At 44.9% G+C, this 17,527-nt stretch overlaps 1 protein-coding gene across 12 annotated transcripts in view; it reads left to right on the forward strand.

Annotated features, from left to right (window-relative positions):
* Ptprt (protein tyrosine phosphatase receptor type T) overlaps nucleotides 1–17,527 on the forward strand; it is a 1,106,759-nt gene that overhangs the window by 904,703 nt on the left and 184,529 nt on the right. For 6 of the 12 annotated variants that reach the window (XM_085697063.2, XM_085697062.2, XM_085697064.2 and 3 more), the window contains exon 14: nucleotides 8,436–8,492. The exons of the other annotated variants lie outside the window; for them this stretch is intronic. In XM_085697063.2, the coding sequence (XP_085553189.2) occupies nucleotides 8,436–8,492 (57 nt within the window). The remainder of the gene's footprint in view (nucleotides 1–8,435; nucleotides 8,493–17,527) is intronic. 12 annotated transcript variants of the gene reach the window in all.

Here is a 17,527-nt window from a genome sequence, read left to right on the forward strand (position 1 = left end):
TCACCTTTTCTTTGTGACACAGCATCGCATTTGCTTGGAAGCTTTTCATATAGGCCAGGCTAGCTTTCCCACAATTATCTGATGGTCTACCTATGTGCGTCTTCCACATCACCATCACTGGCATGAGATGTGCACATCACTGGACATAGCTTTTTATCATAAATTATAGGGAACTGAACTTAGGACTTCCTGCTTGCAGGGCATGAACATTACCAGTTAAGCTATCTCTGGAGCTTCTTATTTAACTCTTGAACTATATGAAGTTCTTCCCAACCTCAGGGCCTTTGTTCATCATGAGCAATCATATGTAGCTGACCACCATATGTATCAGCTTAACATAAAGACATCTTTTAAGTTGCAGCTTGAATCTTACTCGCTAGAGAGACCATCCTGTTCACCAAAGCAACATACATTCCCAACATTTCCACTTCAACTGTGATTTGTGATTTGCAGGTACAACCTGCAAACATGCATGCCCTTGTCTGTGTGTTTAATATTTACCATCCTGACAGATGCCAAGTGACAGACATGTCTGTTTGGATGATCACGGTGTCCCCAGATCTTAGCACACGTTGATGCTCAACAATATTTGTTGAACAAATACAAGGATGCTTTGTCTGATCAGTGGACAGATAGATGGAGAGATGTTTCTGTGAATGAATGGATCAATAGACAGCTGATCTTAGATTATTAATTTTATTATTTAACTTCTTAATGGGTAGAGGGATCCTAGGTTATTATTTTTCCTTGCCCACTTTTTTCAAAATATAAACTATATATCAGGACTGTGCGCTCAGAAAATAAAAGTCAGGTAAAGTAGAGGAAAAACTGTGTGATCTACAATCCCCACCAACCCAACAGCAGGCCATTCTCTTCTTGTGGTTCATATAGACAAGAATTTCACAACTCCCGTGGGGAGCTCTTTTTACTTTGGACACCCCAGTTGCCAGGAATTCCTCTGACACTTGATTGGAAAGAGCCCTGTGCATTAGGTTCTTCTAATTCCTGTTGATCAATCCTTGAGGTCACATAATCTTGTCTTCTTTTCTCCTTTTAGAAATAAAATGACTTCCTCTGACCTGTCCTCCTGATCTCTTGCACAAATAGGGTCAAGCAGAAACACAGTCGCCCATCTTCTGGCACTGGGCTGTTGCCACACTAGCCACCGGCAGGCAGTAGCAGCCCCACCGTTGTCCCCAGCCTTGAGGAGAATGCAGCTGGCTTCACAGACTCCTGCTGGGTGCGCAGGAGTGGCAGTTAGAAAAATCAGCCTTGATTTGATTTGCAAACTGAGCCGAGTCATTGAGACAAAATAAATCCGGAAACCCATAAAGCCATTTGCAGAGTTGCTTTGCAAAAGACAGCCACAGTTTTAATCTAGTAAACACTCTAACGATCCCATTAAAGCAGCCCCCTTGGAGTAGGTGCTGAAAGTGAAACCTCGGAATAATGAAGCATGAGACACGGGGCCAGTGGCACCAACAGCTCTGTCTTGTCCATTAAGGATGGACTAAATCCATTGTCCAATGACAACAGGCAAGAGGTATGGACAATGGCCTTTTGTAAATGTGCCATCTTTTGGCAAGTCTGAAGCCTGAAGTGAGCCATTTTACCCAGCATTTCTCTCTCCTCTCTCCATAATGGATTCTCACTCTACAGGAACTGACAGGGACAATCAATAGCCCTTCTTTAAAGAAATGCCCTTGTTTTGCAGAAGCTAAGACTGAGGACAGGAGGATGATGTGTTCATGGCTTTCTTATCCACAGAAGAACAAGCCACTTGTGATACAACAATCTAAGAGTGACGTAAAAATTGTCTTCTCTATGTAGGAAACTGGCCAGCCGCACTGGCCCAGTTCTACTTGAAAGGTTTTCTTGCACATCCTGGAGAGTTCGCTTGAAATCATGAGACTCAGACACCTGGCTTCAAATCCTCTCTCCAAGTTTAGTTGCTTGGCCTGGGACAAGTCACTTACCATCTCCGAGGCTAGGGCATCACTTTGAAAGCGGGTATCATTAACTCTTTCTGTCACTCACCCAAGCGTATGATAGGTTAGACAAGGAGCTTCCACCCTTACTTTGACTATACGGGTCTTTATAGATCTTGGATCTCTGCAGAAGGCCATAGCCTACGCCCTAGACATTTCACATGCAATTTTACCCTTCCACCATGTGTCAGAGGGACTCAGATTCGAATCAAAGTGGAGAAGCTGAAAGTGTCCAGAGATGCTGCTGCCCTTTGTAGAGAAGCTGAAAGTGTCCAGAGATGCTGATGCCCTTTGCATCACCTAAAGATCGTTTGCTTAGATAAAAACCTTACACAGACATTTTACATATACACATATGCACTGTTCTTTCCTCCAAACCCACTCAGTGGTATCAGAAGAGACCCAAGAACACAGCATGTCCAAGCCTAGCTATGGTAGCTGAACAGGGACATAATGAAGTATCTATTGTGAGAGAAAAATCTGAAGTTACGTAGTCCAGTGAGAAAATCTTGACTGTTATTCACTCTTTTGAACTCTTTCAAACTGTGGGAAAGGGAGCTGGAGGCGTGAGTTTGGAAGGTTGAGACATAGTGCTGCTGTTCTTCCCTAGCTGAGACTAAGGGATGAATATTCTGGGCTTGGAGTTGTATAATAAAACAAAGTCCCTTTGACCTTTATCACCCCTTATTCTGCGCTGTTTCCATCTATGTCCTAAAATGCCAATGGAATAATATAGCTTTTCTGAGGGCTATATGAGAGGATGAAAGATTACAACCTAAAGGACACCATAAAATAACCTTAAGGTCTTGAAAAATCCTAACCCTTTCTTTAATATTTTTCTTGATGCAGCAGCTGCCATATATATCTGGTCTTGTTTGTGTTTTCCCGTCTTCTTCCCCCCTAGACTAGTGCAAATTGCATTCTTCCATACACACCTCCTCCGCACCCAGCTCACAAAGGCCGAAGCTGGTACCACAGAGGCCAGGAAAACTAAAGTTAACACGGACTCTTGTCCTCCGAGTGCTTTCCTGAAGACACGAGATACCTGGGTTGGCTTTAGCTCACATCTGTGCTTCCAAAAGACTTAATGTCTCTTAAAGGGAAAATGAGACCTAGGAGGGAAGGGTGGGGAAATTTGGAATAGGCTAAAGATGCAGGTTAGAAATAAAGAGAATTTAAACTCCGTCAGTGGGCTCTCAAATGGGGGCAGGAGTTCCAAAATTTGAATCCCTGTGTGTTCTAGTATTATGAGACTTTTTTTGGTGAGATGTGAGCCAACATCTGTTCACCTCAGATAGGATACCAATGGCAGATCCAAGAAATGGTGCAACACAAACTTAGCTTAGAGAGTCAGTGGGATTTTTGTGGTAACCAACAGAAGCAGGGGAGGCTCAAAAGCAGTTTCTTCCTGACAAAGCCTCCCCCGAGCATGGATGATAGCTCGTGAACGCTGTGTCCCTGGAGCTGTCCGTGTGACTGTGCACAGCTCTGCTGGTCAGAATCTCCTCTCCCCAGCAATCGGCACAGATCATGTTATCTTGGAGAGCGGCCCTGGGGGTCTTGTTTCAGGAGCTTCCTAAGATTTATAATTTTCATTTATTCCCTGCGTGTTAACTCGCCTCCCTCTAGGAGGAAACCATCCAGGTGAGGGGGATCGCTACATGGCAGTCAGTCATTGGACTCTGCGTAGAGAATGTGGTGATGGGAGGTTACAGTGTGTTGAAAGAACTAAGGCATGGCCTTCATCAGGTGCTAAATAAGTGTTGGCCGTTGTTATTATCTCCACTCAAAAAATGAGTCCGTGTAAGCTCAGGAGTATACAACCTTCAGGTCTCCAGGAATGCTACTCAGAGCTGACTCCATATCATTAATGAATGTTTTCCCTATCGTAAACTGGCTAAGATATTCCATGAACCACCAATAGGATTGTTTAGCTTCTATTCATTAACCCTTCTCCATACACCTTTTCTACTGATGACTGGTACGTGTGCTTTCAGGTTGTAATGGGCATTGTGTCTATTCAGGGGTATTTAAGTTAAGACCTAAAGTCTGGAGCAGAAACTGAGGAGCCTTGAGGAGCTCTCAGCTCTCCTCACTTCCATACCAAAACTGAAAAATTAGTTAGTCTTCAAGTTTGTCTTCTCTAGGGCCAGCTGTAGCTCAGTAGTATCTCTCTATACTTGACATTCATTGCTTTGGAAGAAAAAAAAAAGTCACAGGGATTCCACATTCTAGCCTCCTTTTTATTTACAAGGTCTCAAGGTTTTTTTTTTTTAAATCATAATTTCTTAAGTCTATACATGTTTCAAACAAATTCTGTGCAAAGAGATCTAAATCACAAACCCTCTGGTCTTTGAAAAAGTAGGTGATGCAGGAGAGGGAAGACCATTCCACCTCCTCTTCAAGTGGGTTAATCAGAATAGGATTAGCTTTGCTGCAATAACAAGTTATAGCCAAATCTCAGTAGCTTAAATATCCCACTTAGATATGACTAATGTTTCCACTCCCTGTCCTTGATAAGAGGACGTGATAGAGACTAGCTTCCAGGTGACTTGGTCTCCTCTGTGCACCTCAGAAGTGAAACGGCACTGGTGAACAGTATTTCCGGTTCCATGTATGGCACCTACTCCTATTTCCATTTCCCTGTTCTGCTAAGGTTTATAATCCACACCTTACCTCTGCTTCTCACTCAGTAGAAGAGCACCTGTCTCTCCCTGGGTCCTTATACCTGCTAGCTTAGCATCACACCAGATTAGTATCCCTGGAAGATAAAGCAAGGGAGCCTCCTCCGGGCTCTGCCAGCTAAATGAAGACTTGTGCTGCTTTCCTTAAACTCATTTTACAAGATACCTGTTATTACCTGCATGGTTTGGGCAAAGAGCCTGACTTGGAAGTACCTACAATTTTCCAAGTGACAGGCCTGGTAAATGAAAAATACCGAGTCAGAGTTTTATGTACCCAGTTAGTTTTTATTGCTTGTTTATTAAGTGAAATTTCATATTAATATGTGGCCCCTTATTCTCTAGAGGTGGCGAAGTTCATCTTTGGGTTTGCACAGTATTGGATTCTAGGCCGGCAAAGGTGTTTAACTGCTCTGAATCTCAATGCCGGCATCCGCGGACTGACAACAGCAACGCCGCTTATTTCCCTGACCTAATATAAGAACCTAGCAAAGTAGTGCATACCAAGTGTTCTGTGTGGTAGCCGGCTTATAATAAACACTCAGCAAATGGTAGGCACTGGCAGAGCTAACACACATATACCAATATAGCATAGGAAGTCTAAAATGACTGTTTGCCGGGGATGCCATTGGAGCAGGAAGGGAATTCAAAACCAGCCAAAGAAAGAAATAGTATAAGCCTTCTCGGAGTGTGTGGGCATAAAGCCAGCTTTGAAGCGAGAGTAAAAATGAACACAGAGGATGGTATTAGGGTTAGAAAGAAGGTTTCCAAGTCAAAGAAGTAGATAAGTGAATCCTCAGAGGACGGGGTATTCAGCTTGCCATGTAATGGGAGTTAGAAGCAGTCCTGAGGGAAAAAGGTGCTGGGGTTGGAGAGATGTCTCAATGGTTAAACAAGACTACTGTTTCTTTACTGAGTCCCAGCACTCACATTGGGTCACTCACAACTGATTTTGAGTCCAGAACCAAGGGGATCTGATGCCTCTGGCCCCAAGGGTACCTACACTGGTGAACATGAACTCCCCACATAAGTGAAAATAATAAAAATAAATATTTAAAAAGAGAAACAGAAGTACTATGCAAGGTCACTCAGCACTAAATATAGCCCATGATGATATTCTCTCTCTCTCTCTCTCTCTTTCTCTCTCTCTCTCTCTCTCTCTCTCTCTCTCTCTCTCTCTCTCTCTCTCCAGTGAGAGTTATGGCTGGGAATATGGCTGGGAATGCTTAAGCAGACTCCTCCTTTTTCAGGAGGGTACCCTAGCTGAAGCCTCCACAGGGAATGGGGAAGATGAACTGAGGTAGGAACCAGGCTGCAGAGAGAACACATAAGATGCTGCTGAAGGAGGCCGTGTAGAAGTATGGGTCTTGTCTTCCCTCAGCCGTTTGTTTCTTCTTCTGGCTTCTGAGGTCACCAGTACCTTGTCTTACCTGCCTCATAGGGCCAGGAGGAAAACAGACTAATAGAAAATCACCACATAGAACAGGGGTTAGCAAACTTTCCTATAAAAGACAAGGTAGTGCATATTTTCAATTTTGTAGGCCTCAAGGTCTTTCTCCTACCTATCGACTTTGTCACCACAGCCCAAAAGCAATTGCAGAAATATATAGGAGGACATTTGTCTTAAAATAAAACTCTGAGAATGAAAAGTCCTAATGTATATAATTTTCATATATGTTGTAGTTTCACCTCTTTCCTGTGATAAAACACTCTGGCCAAAAGCAAGCGGGGGCAAGAGTTTGTTTCAACTTATTGGTTATAGTCCATCACTGCGGAAAGCCAAAGTAGGAGCTTGAAGCAGAAACCACTGAAGAACACTGCTGGCTAGTAGGCTCATAGGCTCACACGCAGCTGGCATTCTGGTACAGCCCAGAGCCACCTGCCTAGAGAGCGATGCTTCCCACAGAGGGCGGAGCCCTTCTGCATCTATCACAGCCGAGACAAACCTCACAGAGATGCTCACAGGCTGTTCAAACCTGAACAAGCACTCAACTCAGAGTCCCTTCTCCGCTGCCTCTAGGTTATGACACTCTGACAGTTAAAGCTAATTAGTAGAGCATAGTGCAAACTATTAGCCATATTCTTCCTGATTCACTGAAAAATCTGAGAGCCATTCTTGCCATGTACCCACACAGGAAAACAGCGTAGGTACCAGAGTTGGGTCACAAGCGCACCACTGACTTAGAAAACGCTTTGGAATGGACAAAGCTTCACGTCTTTCAGAACAGAGAGTTATGATCACTACACATGGGCGGTTTTATAGCTGCCAATGGGCTGTTGGTCAAGGTTGCCTCCTGTATCATCTTGGAAATAATGAATTTTTTGTTTATCACTTCGTCTGGGACACACACACTATCACTCACAACATTTGAATAAAGAGCTTATGCAGTTTTGCTGATAAATGACCGGGGAACCTTGTAGTCCGTGACTGAGGGTGTAACACTTGCTGGGATTTTTGTGTCACTGAATGGACAGGAACATTAAAGTTTAGGCAAATCAGGCTTTGAATGCAGCCTCCGCTAGTTACTATTTTTGTAACCTTGACCATGTTGTAAAATTTTTTTGAGTCACCACTTCTTCACTAATTTATTCATTTACCTGACAAATATTCATTGAGTACCTACTGTGTGCCAGGTGCAGTAGAGGGCTACAGAAACCTATTAATCAGTGAGACACATCACCTACCTTCAAACAGACTCCGGAGTGAAGGAAAAAGCATCCGTTCACAATACAGGGAGGTCGCTGCAATGAGAAAGGAAGGGACTAGGAGGAAGCTACGGGAAAACAGGGGAGGCACATCTGCTCCAAATGCAGGACCCTCGAAGGAAGAGCCAAGCTGATTCCTCAAAGGTTAGCAGCTGTCTGCCAGGGGAAGAGGCAGGAGGAAATACATGCCAGACAAGTGGCTGGCTCAGGCATGGTCTAGAGACAAAACAGCGGGGGCTGTTCATCATGGGAATGTGTTGACAGCCGGGCCTAGAGGGTAGGGTGATGGGAGTGGAGAGGGGTGAGCATGGAACGGGAAGCTGGAAACTCATCGCCAAGAGTTTGTGAGCTGTGCCGAGGGGTTTCCTTGTGAAGACAGTGAGGAAACTGCTGCTGCACTCAAAGGGTCGAGGCTCAGTGGGAGGGGAGGAAGAGCAGAAGCCGCGAGCCCATCTGAAGCTGTTGAAATGATCCAAATGCAATTTAGGATGGCTGGAGAAAGAGGCACTGACGCTGGAGGGAGGAGGGGATCTTGGCCGGTTTCCCTGGAGCAAAATCAGGAAGAGCAGGCGACCAGGGACAAATGGGAAGTCATGTTAAAAATAAAGGGTAGAAGGTAGATGACCTTACTAATAGGGGTGAGGGTAGTCACCCAGGTATCTTCACAGAGATGCTGTGTGAGTGGAGGCACCATTTGCAAAGACTAGAAAGACTGGGGGAGATGCCCTTTGGCTAGAGAAGTGACAGGTTCATCTGTATTACCACTGACCTTTCCAGTCGTCCTATTTCTTAGGAACACTGTACATGAGGTACTTGGCAGAGTACCTGACATGTCATGCGTGCTTGATAAATGGTGACTCTTACTCTTTTGTCATTTCTTTAAAAAAAAATCTATTTCAGGCCCCTGTTTTGGTAAAACGTGATGTTCTTTTGTTGTTTAGTACAAGCTCTTCAGAGCTAGAAGAATTACAGTCTTGCTCATTGTACCACATGTGTTCATGTGTTTCTTTCTCTCCTTCTCTTCTGCATGCTGCCTGGGGATTGGCTTCCTTGTGGTCAGCACCAATGGGCAGCGCCCAGGTGACCCCGGGGACTCCACTCTGCCTTCTCACCACAGGTGATCACCATAGCCCTGGGCAGGAGGGAGGGAAAGGGCCAGGTCCCATGCTCCGTGGGTTCTCCAGGCCAGGTGCATCAGAGTTAAGCTGGCAGTTCCTTCACCATATCCTCCCACCCACCTACCTGCTGCCCATCCACCGCTTCATCCACCCAACCACCATTCTGCTCTCTCCACCTACCTATTCATACAGCTCTCTGTCCACCCATTAGCTCCTTCTACCTACTGTGTACCAGGCATTGTTCTAAGTACTGAGGAATACAATAACAAGCAAAAAGGACAAGTTCTGATGCCTTAGGTCGTTGAAAAGATTGCACGAGCAAACGTGCACTTCTCACTAGTGCTAAGGAGAGGTGCATGTGATATTTAACACACACACACACACACACACACACACACACACACACACCTGGAACTAAGGAAGTGTTTCACAGGAGACATGACAACTGAGGGTGGGAGAGAGCTGACCTAAGAAGCCATTTTTAAGTAATGAATAGGTTTGACCACAATTTCAGCTCTACCCTTGGCCCTGATACATCCTTTAGATGTGACTGATCCACATTTCCTTTCCATTAAGAAGGAATACTAATGCTTGCCTCTTTGAGGATAATATTGCCATTAAGAACTCTACAGATTCAGATTCCTCTGAAATTGCAGTCTGAGACTCAACAAGATAATAAATGTCGAAGAAGCTGGAGTAGAAGTGTCCAACCTAGTGTAAGGATGTGTTTGGTTGTAAATGAGAGCCGCTTATTTTTCCTCAAACACAGCATAGGAAGAGTTTATTTCACATAAATAGATACCATTATTCAAAAGATACAAAGGCCACCGTCAAAAGCAATGCCCATTCAGAACATGGAAAAGAAAGACAGATAGCCTGCTAACCATTCCTGTCCTTCCTCAAGAATCCCCTTCTGACAAACAGAAAGCTTCCTGAGACATTTCCCATATTTACCCACAGTCTTTATTAAAGTTCTTGCCTGTCCCAGTCACTTACTGCTCCACAAATAGTGCCGAGAAATAAAGTGTAATAGTGAGGCCTTTCATCGGCTCCACCCCCTTCCCAAACTCAGATACACCACCTGACCCTGTGATGGGGATTCCAGTGCAGACTATACATTAAGAAGTGTGCTCAGACAGAAAGGAGACAGATACAGGATAGAACAAAGGAAAATGTGTGGCCTGTGTTAGTCAAAGCCCTGGAGATGGGGTGTCTCTGGAATATGGTTGTTCCATAGGTTGGGCCCATGTGTTAATCACAATGGGCTGTCATGAGTGTGCACAGCCTTCTAGAGAGGAGTTATCTGAACCATTTACAGTCAACATCTGCTGTGACTGGGGAGTAGATACACCAATCAAATGAAGGCAATTTGAGCGGAGTCTTGGTAACATCTGCTATGGCCCTGTGTTGGCCCTGTTATTTGTATTGCCGTAAAACACCCTATTCCAGTGTGTCCTGGGCAACACTCAGCCACGCCTTGATACGGAAACTTAACCTACTGAATAGGCTTATTTTTATACTGGGAACCAAGTACCGTGTTTATTTCATACTATCACATTAAAGAGTGAATCTAATAACCTCGGAGAATGCGCTACACATAAAATGGAAGTTCCCACCCTTCTCTAAAACATGCCCACCATCCTCACCCTTCCTCAAGGGAGGTGAAAGTCATAGATACACACACGAGAGCATGCCGAAAGACACTGAGAGGAAAGTGACTCTCGCCCTGGTCCCCAAACTGGATTTATGAGGAAACAGTGCCTCCCTGGAGTGCGTATGAGCAATTCCATTTATGCTAGCCATTGTTCTCTGGGCTCTATTCGAGTCAGACAGTGAGATTTTGTTTTCTTTCACCAGAGCCAATCCCATATTGGGTGCATTTGTTCTTCCTTTTCGCCTTCTGAGGCATCTGAATGGTCCTCCTCTGACAGGTTTATTTTATTGGGCTCCATTTATTCCCACCCATTTCCCAGCTTCTTTGATAAGTGAGGCACCTGTGAGGTTTTGTTTTTTTTTTTTTCTTCCTCGGAGCAGGCTGTCCCTCTCAAATGGTGTTTCTGTTAATGCCCCTTCCCTGGTGGTAATAATGGCTAATGTAAATAATAACTGCCTGGGTTTGAGTGACGGGGATATTGGGCCGTAAGTTCAGGTGGCTGTGTGCATAGCAGCTCCAGCATGGTGCTATGCACAACCGCGTGTGATGTAGCATGTGTGGCCCAGCCTTGGCGGCGAGTGGAGGCTGATTTCACCTCTCAATCTGCCACTTTCTGGTCTGGTGGTCCGGGGGAGTTTTCTTTTGTTGAAGTTGATCTCCTCCTGTGGAGAAGTGGGATCAGTCACACCCGCTGCCAGGGTTAATAAGAAGGAAGTACTAAGTGTTATCAATGCTTGTCTCTGTCAAGCCAATTCTTCAGGTGTCCCTGAACTGCTCGACTTTCCTTCAAAGAATCCCTGCCCTAGACCAAGGCATCCGACCTTGGTGCGATTGATATCTGGGCCTGGATTGTTTTCAGTGGCTGCAGTCCAACCTGTGTGCTGTGGGATGTTTAGAGAATCCCTGTTCTCTACCCATGAGATGCCATTTGCTTGTCAGCCCCAATTGTCACAACCTAATATATCCAGACATTCTCAGATGTCCCCTAAGGAAGAAAATAACCCTCTACAAATAGCTTTTTAAAAGCTCCAGAGCATCACTGTTCAATAGAAATATAATTTCATCGGTGGATATAATTTCTAAATTTTGAAGTCCCATTATGAAAATAAAAGAAACTTGAATTTAATTTTAATAATATAACTTATTTCATATAACATGCCCCAAATGCTATTTAATAAGTAATCAATATTTTACAAAACTATTAAGTGGAAGAGATTTTACATTCTTGTTTTTGTACTGTCTGATATCTGATTTTTTTTTTTTACATTTAGAGTGTGTCTCAATTCAGATGATATGTTTTAAACAGTTAAAATGAAAACAATACTAAAGAAATAAAACTTGAGGGCATGAGAGACAGCTTAGTCAGTAAAGAGTCTGCCATGAAAGCCTAAGGAACTGGGTTTGTGTCCCCAGAACTGAGATGACAGCTTGGTTGGAGGAGCTCACTCCAATGATCTAAGCAGCAAGAGGCAGAGATAGGTAGGTTCCTAAGGCTCAAGGGCCACTTAAGCTTGATGAATCTAGAAACTTCAGATTCAAAAGAGTCCCTGTCTCAAAAAAATCAATCAATAAATCTATCTATCATCTATCTATCTATCTATCTATCTATCTATCTATCTATATATATATCAATAAAATTAACTCTGATTCAGGAGGGCACCAACATCAACCTCCAGCCTCTACATTAAACAAACCCATACAAGTCCATCTTTTCACACACATGTATACACACTGACACCACCAGCTACATACATACCACATACACCACACACACATGTACACACACATATACAAAAAACTATATGCAACAGGTAAACATGCTCTTCCTTGCCTCCATTTTAAATTTCAAAATCATCGAGATACAAATAACCCATTTCAAGTGTAGGATGATATGCACGCATGGCTCAGTGAGTACCGTTTGGCAAAGTACAAATGTACAGACGAAATGTGACTTTATCTCCTTGGTCCCTACGCAAAGGAGCAAAGGAACAGATCCCAGGCTCTGGAACTATTCTCTTCCTTTTATGCCACAGCCCAGGGGGTGTTTCTCCATGTTGGGCATTATGTTTGGTTGTTCAACGTGCATGTGGGGATGTATTAGGTGGAGAGCTGAGAAGTTTCCATGGAGAAAAATGAGACAAAAGCTTCCCTGGCCAAGACTGCACATTTTTCTCTAGAAGGCTGACCTGAGGCTACAGGGGACAACTGACCAGTCAATTAACATTTCACCTGTAGGAACTCAATCTACTCCAACCCCACCAGTGCAGAAAGAATGCCTCGCCTCCACTCTTCTCTTTCCTAGCCAAACCACTGTCTCTAGACCCAACTGTGCAGGGGCAGCGTCTGTCCAGAGGCCAGAGTGGGGGGATTAAAGACAATCTCCAATAACATTTTGCTCTCGCTGTCTTGACCATGCTCAGTGCCCATTGTTAATTTGTCCACAAGAAGCACTTTAGCACAAGCCTTCTCCTGAAGCCCAAAATATATTTATTGAAACTGGGGGACCCTGAGAAAATTACCCCAACTTTATGAAGTCCAGAGTCCTCATTTATGAAGTCAGAAGTCATGTAGCTAAGTTCTGGTCTGAGTGGTTCAGTCGTGATGAGGTGCAGCTGGAAAAATGAATGGACTCCTAACCAAGGCTAGCAGGTGCTGGTCAGACCTCCCTTGACACTCATTTCTTTTCTGTGTATCTCTTGCTAAAGCTATCACTATTGTTTCCTCATTGGGGCTTTGCTTTGTGACAAGATTCAGGCTCTAATGTTACTCATTGGAGGTGCTCGGACACAGCCCTTAGAATGCTGTTTCGGGAACATCATAGGCCTAGGTACAAAGTGGGTTTTGCAACGGGGCTCTGAGGGTAGAATGGAGGCGATGAGACATAATAGCCACCTCCCAGAGCTACTGACTGGGCCCTGCAGCCTTGAAAACCCGGAGGCCACGACAGCTCACCCATGCAGCGCATGCCGCTGGTGGCAGCAAACAGATGGTATGAGACTAGGAGCTGGAGGCAACCCTGGGTGACGCTGCATGCTGAATGCTCTCCATTCTGGATGGTGTTTGCTGAGGGAAGGAGGGGCGGACTCTGGGGAAATCTCAGCCTTGGAGACCAGCCATAGAGAAGTGGCTGGTTCCAGGGGCCCCATGGCTTCAAGGAAGTCTGACAGGATGAGAAAAAGAACAGTAAAATGAATAATGTCTGCTCCATGCTTCAATGTGTTATGGGAAAATGCTCAGTGTTTCTGTTAATTGCTCCTGTTCCCAAATCTCTACCAAGTCAGGTGCTGCTCTGGTTTTACAAATCAAGCATCTAAAGCTTACGTGATCAAATAAATAAATCACAGAGTTTGGAAAGGATGGCACCAGGATTCAAGCCCAGGCCTCTCTAGGCAGTCCAAGTTTATTTACCACACTGCCTGCCAATCTTAGTGAGCACCTATGATGAGCCAAGTCCTGGGGATCCTACAGCAGTGTCCCTTAGGATTGTGTCTCAAAGGCCATGTGACTCCAGAGCTGTTGCTCCATTTCTTTATCTGAAGAACAGAAATACTAACATTGCCTAGCTGTAGAGAGAACAAAGGAGATGGTCTCCATTATCTTACGCATCCAGTACTGTTGTTAAAACCTAAACCCATTTTCTAGATGAAGAAGCTGAGACCCAGAAAGGGCCAGGCAAACAGTCAAGCTCTCCAGTGGCCAGGCAACAGCTAAGGTATCCGGGACAAGCGAAAAATAGGAAGGAAGGGGGTAACTATCAAGGCCACAGGCTAGAGGCATCTGAAGAGTCAGAATTTACAAATCCTGGTACATAATGAAGCTGAGATACAGCTAAAAGTCTGGACCAAATTGCACAGCAAGCCTTTCTGTGACAACCCAAAGCAAGAGGTGAGGGCAAAGATCTAAGAAGGCACAATACGAAGATCTTGTTGACCTCACACCCCTCCGTTCAACCAGTTTCTTAGTTGCTATCAACATGGACCAGGACTGTGGCTGCAGTTTAAGATCAGACACCTCAGTAGCGGGTCGGGGATGGTGGGCGCGGAGGACTTTCTTTGGTGTTGCTCTTAGGCTGCACGTGTGTCTCCAGCACTTGCCAAACTGAACCAGATTCCATCTTTATCCGTGGTCCATTCAAAGGATGAGAAGAAATACGGCCGTTGGTCCATCATTAGGGCTGCATTTTCTGTTACCAACCTCTCAACGGAATCAGTAGGTTTGTCCAGACGAGGCATACAGGGTTCTCTCCGGCTGCACTCAAACGCTCATTCTGTCTTCAAAACAGCATCTAGCTGAGGGAGTTCTATGGCTGAGGTTTTCATGACACCATTTGACTCCTGGGATATTTCCTTTAGGCCAAGCAGAAGTCGGGCCATAGTCTTATACTCAAAACCGCCATCAAATTCAGATTCAGAAAGCCAGTGTCACCCATCTCCTCTGTCCTTCTCCATCTTATGTAGTTGTTGTTTTGCTCTTTTGGGGGCCCCTCCACCCAGCTCCCAAGTAAATACATGGAGACATATTCTTACTAATGAATGCCCTCCCTTAGCTTGGCTTATTTCTAGCCAGCTTTTCTTAAATTACTCCATCTACCTTTTACCTCTGGACTTTTACTTTTATCCTCTCTGTCTATGCTTTCTTTCCTTCTTATTCCATGTCTGTGTGGCTTTGTGGCTGACCCCTGGCATCCTCCTCCTCTCCTTTCCTCACTCTTCCCTATTCTCATCCTTTCTTTCTATTTATTCCCTCTGCCTTCCAGCTCTGCCTACCCTTTCTCCTGCCTAACGACTGGCCGTTCAGCTCTTTATTAGAATAGTTTTAAACAGGCAAAGTAACACAGCTTCGCAGAGTTAAACAAATGCAGCGTAAAAGAATACAACACATCTTTGCATCATTAAGCAAATGTTCCACAGCATAAACGAATGGAACACATGTCTGACTAATATTCCAGAGCAATCTTTGATCTATGATCTGCCAGCTCGTTTGGCTGATGCTACCTCTCAGATGGCTCTGGATCTCTCTTTCCTTTCTATGTACAGTGCTCACGCATGAGTCTTCTAAAGACTCACTTAATTTACTGCTACGGCTTCAGAGTTGGTATGGCTATCTTCATATTCCTCCTCTTTCAGCGTGTCCTCCCCACAGACGCCCGAGGCATCCTTCAAAGAGAAGAGTCTAATTCTGATTGGCACTTGCCCAAAGCTTCCCCTGCACTGTGGGAAGCTGCACTGTGCTTGCCTCTACCTTCTCAGCCGCTCTGACTTTCTTTCCTCCTTTGCTCTCTTTATCTCTTCCATCCTGATCACACATAAGTACTTGCCTTTCTCACCTCCTGTCTTCCTTTGCTGGGATGCTCTCCTTCTGTGGTTTGGCTTCTAAACCTGTAGGAGCTCTGTAAAGCCTGTTATCTCTGGCTGATTCTATGGGAAATGGACAGCTGCCTCCAGCCCAGAGTGAGGGCTCTACTTCAACTTGGCACAACCCATAACACAAGCTTGTCTTGGAGCTGCTTGGGTGTGTTCTGCCAACTTTTTCCTTGTTCTCAGCAAATATGCAGGTGGTTTTTCTCTTAGCCTCTTGCATGCACTGGCAGATCAAGGGGTAAGAGGTTAATGCCAAGAGAGCATGCGCCAGACACAGTATGCTGTCTGTCCTTCCTTCTGCAGGATGATTCTTCAAACATCTTACCTGACATGTTTTTTTTTTTTCCAGTTTTGTGAGGACCATTGTGTGTCCCTGGGCACTACATTTCAGCCTACAAGGAACTCTACATGGCCCCCATATACAAAGCCTCCCAAATGGACTGGCCCTGATCTTGCTGAGCCTAATGTCTGCCCTGGCTTTGCATGGGGCTGGTTTAGAAGAAGCCATGCGTGATCAGAGTCATGGGGCGAGACTTGGTTTGTCACTGAGACGAGCATCAGCCATTGTCACAACTCTAGGCCACTTCTACTCTCATCAGCCCAGCACCTCTACTGATAGAAGATCTGTATTCCCACCCATCCTCTAGGGAAATGGGATAGATCTGTTTTAATCCAAAACACACTGATTCAGTGTTTCCATTTTTAAAAGCTACCGTTCAAAGGCCAGAAAAAAAGAAAATACGTTCATAGTGGATTTGGCTGGAATCTCAGCAATTGCTGCCCTGCTCCACGCTGGTTTATTAGCCTCACTTGGGTTAGCTGAGCTAATCTGAATTCCATGCTGCATGTTTTCTGGCTCCTCTCTCTGATCTTGCTCATGCTTCTTCTAATCCTAGTTACAGATTTCTCCCTCCCTCTGTGGTTCCTTCTCTCTGTTCCAGGCCCTCTGATACCTACTGAAAACTGCATGTTGCAGAGGCGTGATTGGACTAAGCTGCCCCAGCTGGGCAGATCTTTCTTTGCTTCCTTTTTCACTTCCTGCCCCTCTGAGTCAGGTAGCACAACCATCCCTTGAGGGATCAATTTGTCTAGAGTTGTTTGATAAAAGAACTTGCTATTGAATAAGAGCTTTGGGGAGCATAGGTCCCGGTGCACCCTGCAATGCTGTTCGGGCAGGAAGCCAGGACATGTTGGCCACCCTGAAGGTCCGTATTCTCTTCTGGCATCCTGTCAGTGGGCCATGACCTCAGCCATGGTCATGATCTTATCTTAATAAATTTCTAAGGTCCCCATCCTGTCTGCATCCCATTTCTGGGATGCTTGTAGCATCATGACTCAACTCAGTTGTTTGTCAAAGTGTCTCCCAAAAGATATGTTGAAGTGGCATTCCCCAGTAACTGAATACTTTTATTTAGCAAGAAAAGTCTCCACAAATGTGATTAGTTAAAATGAAGTCAAAAGTGGACCTTAAGCCAGTATGACAGAAGAGGCGAGCGTCACATGAAGACACACATGGGAGGAACAGCGCAGTGGCAGTGGTAGAGGCTAGAATCATCCATCTTCAAAGTTTGGAATGCCAGGACTGAAGACTACCAGGAACTGAGAAGAAATGAGGAAGGCTCTTCCTGATCACTGGAAAATGCGGCCCTGGTGGCACACTGATTTTGGACTTCTGGAAGTATAAGGATCCACATCTGTTGTTTTAAACTGCCACATTGTTATCACAGCCGTGGAAGCTCATATGTTTGCCAACACCATGACCTTGAGCTTGGGGCAGTGGTCTGTGGTTGAACCTCAGGTGTTAATGCCTTCACAGCAGAGAGACCTCCTCTGTGAAGTGATCACAACCAAACATCAATATCTGAGAAACTCTGTGACCTACCCGTCTGTCTTCTGGTGTACCTTCATTTGTTATATTAGTCATTTGACCTACTAGTCTCCACTCCACGACTCTGGCCCTTACCTTTCTGATATAGTTTCATGTGTCACTAGTCATGGGATTTGCTGTTGGCCTTCTCCT

This window comes from Myodes glareolus, chromosome 10 (genome assembly GCF_982192425.1).
Source record: "Myodes glareolus chromosome 10, mMyoGla1.1, whole genome shotgun sequence".
Classification (NCBI taxonomy): Eukaryota; Metazoa; Chordata; class Mammalia; order Rodentia; family Cricetidae; genus Myodes; species Myodes glareolus.